Here is a 15,464-nt window from a genome sequence, read left to right on the forward strand (position 1 = left end):
TAAACGTTTTCATGATGGGGACAAGTTCCCGTCTTTTGGCCACCACTTCGCCTGGATACTGCTTACTTATGGAGAATGAAGTGTCTTTTAACAGTTTACCAAGTGAAAGCAGTTGGTCTGCATGTTTGGAGCTTGAAAAGTTGACCACGATCAGTCTGGATTTACCTGTTGAGTTACGTTGTCCCAAGCGATGCGCCCGCTCCTGTATGGTTTTCACCTCTTCTTCAGGAATCTTCAGTTGTTCGTGCAGAGAGGATCGAACAAGTGCCTCCGACGTGGTGTAAGTTTCTCTCGGTTGTTCTTGTATTCCCATAAAGAGCAGGTTGTTTCTCATACTTCTGCATTGTAGATCCAATATTGCGGTTTTAAGCTTTTGATTTTCATTTGACAAAGCGGCGGTAGTTTATTTTAGCGTCATCACTTCAGCTTTTAAAGCGTGTTGTTCTTTTTCAATTACTCCCACGGTGGTATTGGTGAACTCGACCGAGTTTTTTAAGTCTGAGACATCAGTCTTCAGCTCGTCCAGAATGTCAAGTTTTTTAAGTTGTTTTGAGATGTTGGGAAGCATTTCTCTTTCTTCATGTGTAAAAGCGACACTTTCTTCTGGTTTCGTCCTTGGTTCGTGTAGAGTCTGGTATTGTTCCAGAGGTGAGGCACAGTCACCCTTGTGCATCGTACGGTTCCACTCGTTTAAACACACTCAGTGCCTCTGTCTCTATTTTCTAGATATTTCGTTCCAGCTTTCCTTTTTGTTAAAGGAGCATAGTTTACTCACTTTTGTGGGACGGGTTTGGGTACGGTATGTTTTTCTCCAATTAGATCCGCAGATTGAGAACGACTCTTGGACGAGAGTCGAAACGTCTTGTTTTTCTAAAAAACAGTGTCCAGATGACGAGCTCATTTATTGTAAAACATGAACATTAGCATGTGTTTGATATAAAAACACATGCTTCTGATAAGACTAAGGCTTTTCAACAGGGTGGACTCTCATGTGTCGTATTAGATGATTCTTTTGTGTAAACTTTTCACCACAAACATCACAGCTGTGAGGTTTTTCTCCAGTGTGGATTCTGGTGTGTTTTTTGAGAGCACTTGCTTGAGAAAAACTGTTTCCACACTGGTCACACTCGTATGGTTTTTCTCCTGTATGGGTTCGGTAATGTTTGGAGAGGTCAGTTGATGTTCTAAAAGGTTTTTCACACTGGTCACAATTAAAAGGCTTCTCTCCAGTGTGGACTCTCATATGTGATATTAAGCTGCTTGAGTTTGAAAATGCCTTCTCACAAAAATCACAACTGTAAGGTTTCTCTCCAGTGTGGATTCTCATGTGTGATATTAAGTTGCTTGAGTTTGAAAATGCCTTCTCACAAAAATCACAGCTGTAAGGTTTCTCTCCAGTGTGGACTCTCATGTGTGATATCAAGCTGCTCGAGTCTGAAAATGCCTTCTTACAAATATCACAGCTGTAAGGTTTCTCTCCTGTGTGAACTTTCATATGTGATATTAAGCTGCTTGAGTTTGAAAATGCCTTCTCACAAACATCACAGCTGTAAGGTTTCTCTCCCGAGTGGATTCTGGTGTGGTTCTTGAGAGCATCTGCTTGAGAAAAACAGTTTCCACACTGGTCACACTTGTATGGCCTTTCTCCTGTGTGGGTTCTGTAGTGTTTCTTGAGTGCAGAAGCAGACCTCCATGTCTTTCCACACTGGTCACAGGTGAACCCCATTCTTCTGATGGACTTTTAGATCTACCATGAACACAGAAAAAGAAGACGTAAAGAAATAATAGTCGTAAATAAAGAACTTATACTTTTGTCATTTCCTTATCACTGTTGAGAGTTGTGTTATGGATAAAATAGTCATTTTCACAAGCTTCAGTGAGTTATGAAATGAACAGGACTTTACTGTTTCTATAAGAATGTGGACAGTGTAACAGCCTCTGGCTTTGGGTGAGGAGCGACAGTATCAAACCAGTCTGACCCAGAGCTCTGTCATTTAAACATGTTTACATTCAACATTTTGGCAAAGGATTTGGCAAAAAGATGTTGAACATTAATGAATATACAGTGAAACAATTAAATGTGTTTGTGTGAATGTGTGTAAAGTGGGAGAGTTATGTTTGATCCTTTGTATTTCACATTCTGAATACTTTTTTTCCAAAGGATTTTTGGCCTGTAGAAGGCTTTGACAGGACAGTGCAGCGTGAAATGGGAATGAGACTGGGGAACGACATGCAGCAAACAGGTAAAAGCCGGACTCAAACTCATGAGGCCGCAGCCCGCCCCACACAGCAGGCTTCTCTCAATGCTAGGGGTTTGAGAGACTCCACTAAAACAAAAACACTGATGAAAAATGTTGGGGAGACAAAATGTCTTTTAGTCATGGCACAAATTGGTCGTAATGCTCCTACACAACATTCCTGGGAAAGTAATTGGCTCTAAAAATGGTAGTTTGGGTCAGTTCACTAAAAGGGCAACAGTTCACACCTGAGAACTTCATAACCGTCTTGTGACAGGCAAGTGACTAATGTCTGAACAAGCAAACAGAAACAGGAACATTCAGCAAAATCATTTAGTATCTCTAAAGATCCCATATCATGCCATTTGTCCCATTTCGTAGTCTACCCTAAGGGTATATTTGATCATAAGTGTTGTGCAACACCCATAACATAATAGTTATGAAATATCACCCATATATTGGACCCACTCACAAACCTGGAAATGCAGATGGCTTAGTTTGAGATTAGCCTAAACCCTCGCCAATAGCGATCCGCCTCCCCCGCCCACCCCGTGACGTAGTCTCAGCGAGAGCGTGTGTGCCCCGCCCACCCCGTGAGAAAGTGGGGGTGTTAACAGAGGCCGGTACACAGTGCATGACACAGCGGCACACAGGAATGCCAAGTTATCAAAGAATAAAAGCAATAATCACATTTCAAGCACTTGCACAGTCATCATAATAAATGAAAAACATCACAAAACAATTTATTAACAAACGGCTCGTCATGAAATGTGCGCGAGTCGCACAAGTAACTTTGGCTTTAGTACTGTACTTACAGCCCATCGTCTTCTTTTATCGTGGGAATAGCGCCAGCACTCAAATTTAGTTGCAGGTTCCACCTGTGGATCTTGATCAAATTACTGCCATGCATTTATATCATATTTCTGTTTCCTATTTATCATAGGTCACGATGTTCTTACTGCATATGAGTCTAGATGCACTTTCTGTGTACTTTCTGATTATCTGTGGTACTGTGGTATCTGTGGTATCTGTGTGGACTGGTACAAACAATCTTAAAGCGAACGTCATGCCATTTTATCAGACCAAAGCAACACCGATATAAAACATAGCTAAATCTTGTGGAAAGTTGAATCTCAGCTGCAAGACGAACAACATGCTATTGTTTTGCCTGATTTCCCCTGTTTTCATCAAATAAAGACCTTGAGAACAATCCTCGCCTCTCGCAGTCTGTTATAGACTAAACTTCGACAGAATTGGTGGAGGATGCGGGTCTCTCATCGTGCTTGGAAAATAATTGTGCTCTAAATGATTCCCTTCTGGATGTTGGCTAAAGACGCATCGCATCCAGTAACGGTTCAGCTGGGAATGATGGGAGATCAAGGACACCGAGCCGAGAGAAAGATAAGAAGAGTTGATTGCCAGTTTATTTTTGACCTACAATTGTGACTGGGACCATTCAACAAAAAGTAAGGCAGAAACCTCTTGTATTTATTACGAAGATCTGCACATTGAACATGCTAAATTGTTGAAGTTTGCCAAAACTTGACCTAAATTTCCCACATTGCATACAATATGCATGATTTTAGTGAATGTTAGTTTAGACCAAGGGTTCTTAACCTTTTTTCTCCAATTCCCCACTTTTTAGTGAGCCAACTCTCCATTTCCCACCACAGCATCGGTCTTAGACAAAATCGATTTTAACCCATGCAGTGTTTAGTAAATAAATATACGCTTTGCTTTTTTAGGCCATTTTAAGGCTCTCAAAGGCGTAATGGACGATTTTTTGGGCGCCGAATCTGAGTCTCATTTCCTCGTGGCGTGGACTGCCGATTAGTCCTGCCACGTATCAACCATAGAACTCACCTACTGCTCACCTGCAGCCGCGTGCGGCTTGTCCCCATGAGAGCAGCATGTTTCCGCGTGTCTAAGCGCATGGATCTATCATAATATAGTTTCCTCAGTATACGGGACTAAATTAGGACGGAAAAAGACTGTTCGAGCTGTCTCTGAAGAGACGGAAATCTACGGGAGACGAGAGATGTGATCCCTCGCACTAATTAACAAACGCACGTGTGTGTTGTATCAGTCCGCACGGGGGAGTGCGCATGCGCACTTCCGCCTGAGTTCTCAAATCGTCTATAACGCCTTTAATTTTGACTATTAGACTACTTTAGACTATTATATTTTTTACTAGCAGTTATCACATAGAAATAAAATACATATGAAAAGATTTGTCATGTTTTTTCTCAATTTATTTGGCCCATAAAAAACATTTTTAAAAATTCAACACTAGACGCATACAGGGTAATGAGACTTTTGCATTTGTTTTGCCTTGACGAGTGCCTCAATGTTCGGTTCCACTTTTGAAATGGCGCAGCGCAAATCAGATTCAAGGTCAATCAGGCGGTTTCGCGATTTAGTTTTGATCTCGAAAGACTCGCACAGGTACGTGGAGGGAAATGCAACCAGTAGTGTGAGCGCCGCCACAGCAACGCGAGGATACAAACCATGCATAGTGGCCCAGAATGCGTTCAGGCTTTTCTCCGCAAAAACAGCCTTTGCTGCGGAGTCATGCACCAGGTCAAGAAACTGGTCTTCAATGTCTTCTGCTTCCTTCGGGAAGTTGTCAACTCGAAAGCTGAAGGGATTCCTTGTGAACTCCATCCCCGCTTGGCAACTCCACCATTCCCCACCAGTGGGGAATTCCCCACAGGTTAAGAACCACTGGTTTAGACAATCAGTTGGACTGATTTAAAGAGGAGTAGGACGGAGATAGACTGATTGAGCTGACTCATAAGAGACTGAAATCTACGGGAGACGAGAGATGCGATGCGATCCATCGCGCTAATAAACAAACGCACGGGTGTGTTGTATCAGTCCGCACGGGGGAGTGCGCATGCGCACTTCCGCCTGAGTTCTCAAATCGCCGAAAAATCGTCCATAAGGTCCATTAGATAAAATGGACCTTATTCCATTCCAAATGAATGAAATTTTAAAGGATCTCGAAAACACAATCCGCGCAAATGAACAAAACCCAAAGGAAGCAAAAAAGAAAACTGCGCAAATGAAGAACCTCTTCCAAAAATATGCAGAGAAAAGTTTGATTCCTCCTGGTGACGAAGCAGTGGCTCCCACAGAACAACAATGGAATTGTATTAATTAATATCAATCTAAGTTCCTGCATTACAAAACACATCAAATTTGGACAGTGAAAGGAAAAACTGTTTACAAAAAGAAACTGAAAGAAAATTGAAGAAAAACTATTATTTTCAGTGAACCTACAGTACAGATCAAAAGAGTTTTCTTTATTTTCATGACTATGAAAATTGTAGATTCACACTGAAGGCATCAAAACAATGAATTGACACATGTGGAATTATATACTTAAAAAAAAAAGTGAAACAACTGAAAATAAGTCTTATATTCTATGTTCTTCAAAGTAGCCACCTTTAGCTTTGATTACTGCTTCGCACACTCTTGGCATTCTTTTGATGAGCTTCAAGAGCTTGTCACCTGAAATGGTCTTCATCAGTCTTGAAGGAGTTCCCAGAGATGCTTAGCACTTGGCCCTTTTGCCTTCACTCTGCGGTGTGTGTCCAAACTTTTGGTCTGTACTGTATATGAAATGGCAAAAGACATTCTAATCAGAAAAGAGAGACTATTTCTGGCCAATATTCCGGAGAAACCAGAAGAGCATCAAACAAGTACCATCTCTCCAATCAGAATAAACAAAATGAAAAAACGCATCCATTTGGAGTGAAAAACAAAGATGAAGGCTCTAGCACAGATGAAGAGAGCGAGCAGACTGTGGTACGAGGTCGACGTCACAGCTATAAAGCTCAATCACGTGATGTCACACGAGCGCCCCCAGGCTTGTTCCGCCATATTGTCCGTCAGCTGATCGTGTTTACCACTACAAGCCAATTCAATACTGCCGTCTGTCTGCTTCGCTTTACAACAAAACACGGTTCGAAGAGGCCCAAAGATGTCTACGTTATTGAGTGTAGCTTTCTTAAATATATGATAGCGTTGGTGAGACGTATGGTGAGACGAAACAGCCTCTACACAAGAGGCTTTATCAGCACAGAAGAAATACTAGTTCAGGACCTCAGAGCGCCGTGCATCTCCATCTTGAAGCCTCTAATCACTCGTTTGAAGACGGTGAGGTGAAGGTTTTAAGCAGGGAGAAAAGATGGTTTGAAAGAGGAGTCAAGGAAGCTATTTTTGTTAAAAAAGAAAGACCTTCTTTAAACAGAAATGGAGGGCTTAGGTTTCATCTTCCTGTTATTTATAATGGGATTCTGAACCCCTGGAAAGGTAAAGGACATTCAGATGCTAATCAGGTACTCAGGGTGGTTGAGCCAGGGTCTCACAAAGACAAAGAGGTTTCTAATAGCCCATTAAGATTCTGAATAGGCTAGCTCGGTAGATACAAGGGGGAGTTTCTGTTGAAACAAACAACTCTTTCTACTTCAGGAAGGCTCCTCCCAATGGGCGGGTCTTACCACAGAACAGTATTAATATCGGAGTTCTCGACCTAAATTCTGTTATTGACAATGACTCTTGGATGAGAGTCGAAACGTCTATTTTTTCAAACTGAGTCCAGATGACTACAATTGAAGCTTTTTCTACTATGGAACACGCCTGGACGAATGAGGGATTACACCGACATATGATAGCGTTGTATGTTACTTAATTAAAAAACACAATCTTTGTTTTTCAACCTGGCGGATGTTTTTCAGTCTGGCGCTATCTTTTGGGTCGCACGGTTATCTTAATACCTGGCGGTGCCTTTTCACTGTACACTGTAATATTCCTTTTTTTCCTAAGATTTATTAATAAAATGCCCGTCCACATTTTAAAATACCCCGTCGAAGCCAAAATCACATCTCCAAATGAATGCTCGAGCAAACAGTGGCTCAACCTGCCACCAATGCATGGTCACCACCTGGATTGGCTTTGGACGCAGATGAAGAAAGAAGATTACAACAACTACTGGAAGAAAAAGAACAGGAAGTAGCAACTGATCTACGCAGGAAACAAGAAAACAAACTTGGACAAAAGGGGCAAACATTCCAACAACAGAAGAAAACAGGTTTAGACCCATTTGTGTGAACACCAAATCAATATGTGGTGGGAGCATTCACAGGAATGGTGGATAAGCATGGATACAACGCTTTCCTGAGTGGAGAACTTCATCCGCTCCCCGTTCCCAAGGAAGAAGATGATGCGCTTTCTAGCAATGAAGAGGCTCCTCCTCTTGTTGCACCTCTCCCAATGACTGCAAATTACAAAGGATTGTACCAACTATTCACATTGAAAGATTTGGATGGGCTGATGTTAAAACTGCCAAAACTGACACAAGGTGCGCCGGCCTTCCTCAGAGCATTGACCACAAATACTGCCGGAGAAACTCTCTGCTGGGCAGATCTGTCTGCAAATCTTGTAAGAGCAACAGAAGCTAAAGATTGTTGTGAAGTATCCAAACGGATTCACGCTCCAGTTACAGGAGCTAAAATAAATGTACCCCACCTGCATTCCCAACACACTGATGGCTCTGGAAATGAAAAATTATGAAGACTATTTCATCTACAAACAACCGTTCTATGATGCAACTGGAGAGCCCGTACAACCAGGTACCGGCAACACAATCATATTCTACTCTGGTAAAAGGACGACCCAAATCTGTCCAGGGTCATTTGGATGATGTCGTTGGCCTCTACTCAAAAACAGAAGAAGAGTTTGATGCCCATTGCCAACATCATGTTGCCAAATACCCAAAGAAAAAGAAAGGACGGAATGAGGATATGCGGAAAATGGAAATGATTAAATTACAACTCAAAAAGCTCCAAGAAGAGGTGAATGATAAAAAGAAGGAAAATAAGGCTGCCCCAAATAAATTGTCTGTTTGCTGTAACCCGAGTCAACATTTTTCAAGTGGCTCGGACGGTAGGCAAATTCTTATTTTTTTTACTTTGAAGGCAAAAAAGAAGATCCAAATTTTGCCATTTTTTGAGTCGGAGTGACCACCAGGGGTCAGGCTTCAACAGTCAGGAACGGAAAAAACGTCTCTCTCAACCCGATCGGAAGACTAAATCTCACGATTTTGAGACAATTCAATCGACCTTTTGTATGCCGCTATCCTTTATTTTGGTAGCGAATGATAGCGGGGGGGAACATGCGGGGGACAGGGGTGCCGCCATGTTTGTTGTGATGACGCTACTGGGCGTGTGTCAATCCCAGAATGCATTGCGTAAAACACCCTGACAGAGCCTGGCATGTCCTATAGACACTTGAGTGGCGCCGCCGGGTGTTGGAGACTGAGCCGAGGATGAGGAGCAAGAGGATGTTCTAACGCGCTTGGACTTCATGGGCCTAGAAACGCCAAAGTGATGGAAGAAGGACTTCTAAAGGATAAAACGACAAAGACGTCCCATGACCTCATGGGCTTTGTAAAACAACAAAGACGTCCCATGATCTCATGGGCTTTGTACTTCCAAAGCACCGAACGTCAAAGAGGGCGAGGAAGGTGAAGAAGAGTCTCCCTGGAATAAAGCCGGTTGGTCTCTGACACAACAACTATTCTAGTCACAAAAACACATCATGACCTCATGGGCTTTGTAACGCCAAAGCGATGGGAGGAGTACTTTTACGGACTACGACAGAGTCTGAGGACTACGAAACGTCTGAGGAATAAAGTCTGGCGGTAATGCAACACTCGGATGCCAACCGCCATAAAACAACAACAACAACAACAACAACAACACACACACACACACACGCACACGCACACGCACACGCACACGCACACGCACACAACAACAACAACAACAACAACAACAACAACAACAACAACAACACAACAACGAACAATACCTCGTGCACTTGGATGCCAACTGCCATAAAAAACTACAACGACAACAGTTTGGATATTACGGCAACATAGAGGAACGCCTCGGTCCGTATGACGGGGAAGAAGAAGAGGAAGCGTGACCTGGTCGGTGACGATATGAACAGCGGGGAGGACTCCCCTGGAGCCACTGATCCTGTGCAGCGTAGGGCGTCTTCTTGCTCGTCTATGGAGGGCTCTCTCAGTGAGGAGCAGGGCGGGGGGGTTGCAGATGTCGGGGATGTGAGTTCAGAGTGTAAGGTGTTCATAAAGCTCGCGCAGGATAATGCGTCCTTTAAGGGGTGGGATCCGATGGCGTTGACAAGGAGCCTGACTGTAGCTGTGGGAGTGGTCAAGCATGCGAGTGTCCTTAGGGATGGCTCGCTGCTGGTTGTGTGCAAGGACGTGGCTCAGCAAAGGAAGGCGATTGAAGCTAAGTGTCTGGGTGGGAAGGACATTCTTGTGTCTGATGCTGTAAGAGGCACGGTCAGGGGAGTTATAGTAGGCGTCCCTACGACGACATCTGTGGATGACATAAAGGAGAATTTGACTGGAGCTAAGGTGGTGGATGCTAGGCGGTTGAAGATGACCCGGGATGGGGTAAGGTGTGACAGCCTGTCGATAATGATTAGATTTGAAGGTGGGATCCTGCCTCGTGTGGTGTGCGTTGGGTACATGCGCTATGGCGTACGCCCATATGTTCTGCCGCCCCTGCGTTGCTTCAAGTGCCAGCGCTTTGGGCATATTGCAGCGGTCTGTAGAGGGAAGCAGAAGTGTGGTAAATGTGCAGGAGACCACGAGTATGGGAAGTGTGACGACGGAGCAAAACTCAAGTGCTGTAACTGTGGGGGAGAGCATAGCTCTGCCTACGGGGGATGCGTGTTCAGCAAGAGGGCTGCGGAGGTGCAAAAAGTTAGAGCCTCTCAAGGCATATCCTACGCGGATGCGGTCAAGAAGGTGTCTGGTAGTCAGGTGACGGTGGATGCAGTGGGGGCTGCCAGTGCTGCTGGTGTCCTAGGCGACAGGGGAGGGGGCAGCGTTGCCCGCAGCCAGGGGGAGGTCCCCACTGGGATGCCCGTGAGTGTGGCTTCCACGGGCAGAGGCCCTGTGGGTGCGGAGGATGTACTGGTTGTGAAGAGGAAAGATTTCTTCCTCTTTATAGTGGAAGTGATTAACTGTACTGGGCAAACCAAGAAGAGATCCGAAAAGACTAAGACCATCGCTAAGGCTGCAGGGAAGTACTTTGGAGCTGGGGGCCCCGAGTGGACGGAGATAGAGGATGCGCTGCGGGAGGGCGCCCTGCCCCATTCTGGCAGTGGGAGTGGGGGGGCTCCCGATGCGCCGTCAGGTTCCGGGGGCTCATAATGGCGGTGGTTGTCTTGCAATGGAATGCGCGTAGTCTTCGTGCTAATGGCCAGGAATTTAAGCATTTTGTCTCTACCTTGTTGAACAAGCCTCACGTTATGTGCGTGCAGGAGACTTGGTTACGACCTAGGTGGGGTTTTGGGATACAAGGGTATGTGTGTGTTAGGAATGATAGGGAGCAGGGTAGAGGCGGAGGTGTGGCTGTGTTTGTCCGAGATGACCTAAATTACGTTGTTGTCAGTGTGAGTAAAGCGCCGGAGGCCCTGGCGGTGAGGGTCTGGCTGGGTGGTGAAGCTGTTACTGTGGTTAACCTTTATAATCCGTGTGGTGAGTTAACGCTAGAGTCCTTACATAGTATCGGTAAGGATGTTCGGGGAAAGGCCGTGTGGTGTGGGGATTTTAATGCGCATAGCGCTTTGTGGGGCGGTAGTGGTACCGATAGGTATGGGCAGGTGGTAGAGGGTTTTATCAATCAAAGGGAGTTGGTTTGTCTGAATGATGGGGGTGGGACCCGCTATGATATGGGGACCGGTGCGGAAAGTGCAATAGATCTTACACTTGTGTCCAAGGAGTTAGCTGGTGTTTGTAGTTGGGAGGTTCTTGGTAATCTTTCTTTTGGTAGCGATCACTATCTAGTCCGCACCGTGATTGGCTTTGGGAGCTGTGTGGTCAGGGGGACGAGGATCCAGAGGTGGCAGTTGGCAAGGGCGAACTGGGGGGCTTTCCTGAGGAAAGCTGATGATGGTTCTAGGGTTCTGCAGGAAGGAGGATTGACTCAGGTGGATGATCTCAATAGTGCAATTGTCTCGCTCATCACGCAGTCAGCGGTAGGCACGATTCCTAAGAGTGGTGGTAGTGGACATAGGAAGCGGGTGCCGTGGTGGACTGAAGCATGTGGTCATGCTGTTAGGGCGAGAAATGCGGCGTTTCGCCGGCTAAGGGTTGCCCACACTGAGGGTGCCCTCATTGACTACAAGAGGGCCCGCGCTGTTGTGCGGAAAACTGTGAGAACGGCCAAGAGTGCCTATTGGAGGCGGTATTGTTCCAAAATTGGGAGAGAAACGCGTCTCGGGGATGTTTGGGGGATGATTAAGCGGATGCATGGGGTTGAGCGCCGTCATGGGACCCCGGTCCTAATACTGAATGGTGTTGAAGCAGTCAGCGACGTTGACAAAGCTGAACTGTTGGCCAGCACCTTTGTGTCGGTGCACAGCTCTGACAATCTCTCACCTGCGGAAAGGCACTACAGGGAGAGTACTTTGGCCCAGAATTCTGAGCTGATTGGGCACCAGCCTTCGACTCAAGATGACCTTGACCTTCCGTTTAGTTTGTTTGAGCTAAGGAGAGCACTTTCTAAGGCGAAACAGACAGCCCCGGGTAAAGATGAGGTGTGCTATGACATGCTCTCTCATTTGACTGATGACACGCTTGGGCTAGTCCTGGGTCTTTTCAACCGTGTTTGGGATTCAGGTTGTGTTCCATCTGCGTGGAAACAGTCTACGGTGGTGCCGGTTCTGAAGCCGGGTAGGCCAGCGTCTGACCCTTCAAGTTATAGGCCGATTGCCTTGACGTCGCAGCTCGGGAAAACGATGGAGCGCATGGTTACCGAGCGGTTGGATTACTTCTTGGAGAGTCAGGGTTTGCTTCCCGCGCACCAGAGTGGTTTCCGTAGGGGCAGGAACACCATGGATTCCGTGTTGTGTTTGGAATCTGATATCCAGCTGGCCAGGGCTCAGAAAGAAAAGGTTATTGCGGTGCTCTTTGATGTGGAGAAGGCGTACGATATGGTTTGGAAGGATGGGCTCCTCATTAAGCTGCGGAAGTGTGGTGTGAAGGGTAAACTGTTTAACTGGGTCCGGAGCTTTCTGTCTGGCCGGCGTATCCAAACCAGAGTGGGCGCTGCTTACTCTGGGGTCTATGGGGTGGAGAATGGGATCCCGCAGGGGAGTGTGTGTAGCCCTATCTTGTTCAATGTTATGATTAAGGACATCTTTGACGACGTGGATGGGTCTGTTGGGAGGAGCCTTTATGCTGACGATGGCGCTCTATGGGTGAGAGGGAGGAATCTCCGGTTTTACGAGGCGAAACTGCAAAGGGCAATACAGCAGGTGGAGCAGTGGACCCTGAAGTGGGGGTTTAAACTGTCCGTACGGAAGTCTCAAGTGATCTGTTTCTTCAATGGACATAGGGACGTCTCCCTTCGACTGCATGGGCAGGTGCTCGAACAGGTCAGGGAGGTGAGGTTCTTGGGGGTCACCTTTGACGAGAGGCTTAGTTGGCGTCGGCACATTGATGAGGTCAGTGGTAAATGCAAAAGGGTGAATAACTTGCTTCGTTGTCTATCCGGCCAGGACTGGGGGGCCAGCAGAAGGTCGCTCCTGGGTATTTATCGGGCCGTCATGAGGGCGGCTATTGATTATGGCTGTATAGCCTACATGTCTGCGGCTGAGACTAACTTAAAGAAGCTTGATGTGGAGCAAGCCCAGGCCTTGCGCATCTGCTGTAGGGCTTTTAGGACCTCCCCTGTCTCGGCGCTGCAGGTTGAGTTGGGGGAATTGCCGTTACGGCTCCGGAGGCTAGAACTTCTGTTGGCTTACTGGGTGAATGTGCAAGGTCATACGAGCTCTCACCCGGTGAGGGACTTTCTCAGGGTTGATGGGGGGCAGAGTGAGGCTGGCGGTATGATTTTCAGCCAGGTAGGAAATGCGAAGGCGCGGCTTGCGGGGGTTGGTGATCTGCGTGTGAGCCCGTCGGTGGCTTTGTCTGCTATAGCTCCGTGGAAGTTTGTCCCGGCTCCTGTTGATGTTAGCTTGCATGGCAAGCTTAGAGGAGTCGCTGGGAGGGCACCGCAGTTTGCCGTTCAAGCGCTCATCGATAAGCTCTCAGGTGATGTGTTTATTTATACCGACGGGTCTAGGGATCCTGAGAGTGGGCGTACTGGCGCCGCTTATTTTGTGCCTGACCTGGGGCTAGCGGTCAAGAAGAGGTTGACAGATCGCCTTTCTGTTTTCACGTCGGAACTTATAGCGATACGGTTGGCGTTGGAATGGGCGGAATCTGCTTTGCAGTGTTGCGGCATTGTGGTGGCCTCTGACAGCCTTTCTGCATTGCAAAGCATTAAATCTGGGAAATCGGATTGCAGACAGGATGTGTTGAATGGCATCTTCTGTCTGATGTTCTCCCTGTCCAGGAAGGATGTGAGGGTTTCCTTCATTTGGGTCCCTGCGCATGTGGGGGTGGATGGTAACGAAATGGCTGATGCACTGGCTAAACGTTCCCTTCGGCGGCCATCAATTGATGTGGCGGTTGAGTTAAGCAAATCTGAAATCAAGCCTGTTATCAAGAGTCATGTGGTCGGCCTTTGGCAGGAATTTTGGAGCCACTGTGTTACTGGACGGCATCTCTATCACATACAGGGTAGTGTGGGTCCTTGCGGGTCTATGGGCAGGAACGCGTGGGAGGAAAGGGCCTTCGCCCGCATGAGGATTGGCCATACTGGACTCAATTGGTCACTGAGTAGGATAGGCAAACATCCGACCGGTCTGTGTGGTCACTGTCGGGTGCCAGAGACTGTCGAGCATGTGCTGATTTGCTGTGAGGCTTATGATAGGGAAAGGGCCGGGTTGGCCTTGTGGTTTCGGAATAATGGGCGGGAGTTCAATCTGCGGAACGTTCTGGCGATCCAGTCACAGGGTTTGTGTCAGGCTGTGGTTGCTTACTTATGTAGCACAGGGCTGGGTAAACGTTTATAGAGGTGGGGGGTGTTGGAGACTGAGCCGAGGATGAGGAGCAAGAGGATGTTCTAACGCGCTTGGACTTCATGGGCCTAGAAACGCCAAAGTGATGGAAGAAGGACTTCTAAAGGATAAAACGACAAAGACGTCCCATGACCTCATGGGCTTTGTAAAACAACAAAGACGTCCCATGATCTCATGGGCTTTGTACTTCCAAAGCACCGAACGTCAAAGAGGGCGAGGAAGGTGAAGAAGAGTCTCCCTGGAATAAAGCCGGTTGGTCTCTGACACAACAACTATTCTAGTCACAAAAACACATCATGACCTCATGGGCTTTGTAACGCCAAAGCGATGGGAGGAGTACTTTTACGGACTACGACAGAGTCTGAGGACTACGAAACGTCTGAGGAATAAAGTCTGGCGGTAATGCAACACTCGGATGCCAACCGCCATAAAACAACAACAACAACAACAACACACACACACACACGCACACGCACACGCACACGCACGAGCACACACACACACACACAAGCACAAGCACAAGCACACGCACACGCACAAGCACAAGCACAAGCACACACACACACACACAAGCACACACACACACACACACACAAGCACAAGCACAAGCCGGTTGGTCTCTGACACAACACAACAACTAAACAACAATGAACAATACCTCGTGCACTTGGATGCCAACTGCCATAAAAAACTACAACGACAACAGTTTGGATATTACGGCAACATAGAGGAACGCCTCGGTCCGTATGACGGGGAAGAAGAAGAGGAAGCGTGACCTGGTCGGTGACGATATGAACAGCGGGGAGGACTCCCCTGGAGCCACTGATCCTGTGCAGCGTAGGGCGTCTTCTTGCTCGTCTATGGAGGGCTCTCTCAGTGAGGAGCAGGGCGGGGGGGTTGCAGATGTCGGGGATGTGAGTTCAGAGTGTAAGGTGTTCATAAAGCTCGCGCAGGATAATGCGTCCTTTAAGGGGTGGGATCCGATGGCGTTGACAAGGAGCCTGACTGTAGCTGTGGGAGTGGTCAAGCATGCGAGTGTCCTTAGGGATGGCTCGCTGCTGGTTGTGTGCAAGGACGTGGCTCAGCAAAGGAAGGCGATTGAAGCTAAGTGTCTGGGTGGGAAGGACATTCTTGTGTCTGATGCTGTAAGAGGCACGGTCAGGGGAGTTATAGTAGGCGTCCCTACGACGACATCTGTGGATGACATAAAGGAGA

The 15,464-nt window shown here is 47.0% G+C and overlaps 1 protein-coding gene across 1 annotated transcript in view; it reads right to left on the reverse strand.

The window, feature by feature from the left end:
* Positions 1-824: 824 nt before the first annotated feature.
* Positions 825-15,464, reverse strand: part of LOC140368450 (uncharacterized) — a 109,401-nt gene continuing 94,761 nt past the window's right edge. The window contains exons 8-10 of the mRNA XM_072455491.1: positions 7,410-7,518; positions 4,569-4,961; positions 825-1,738 (exon numbers count right to left, since the gene is read on the reverse strand). Coding sequence (XP_072311592.1) covers positions 962-1,738; positions 4,569-4,961; positions 7,410-7,518 — 1,279 coding nt within the window. The 3' untranslated portion in view covers positions 825-961. The remainder of the gene's footprint in view (positions 1,739-4,568; positions 4,962-7,409; positions 7,519-15,464) is intronic.

This window comes from Eucyclogobius newberryi, unplaced genomic scaffold (assembly GCF_026437365.1).
Source record: "Eucyclogobius newberryi isolate DKJ021-1_F unplaced genomic scaffold, fEucNew1.0.hap1 SCAF_2, whole genome shotgun sequence".
Taxonomy (NCBI): domain Eukaryota; kingdom Metazoa; phylum Chordata; class Actinopteri; order Gobiiformes; family Gobiidae; genus Eucyclogobius; species Eucyclogobius newberryi.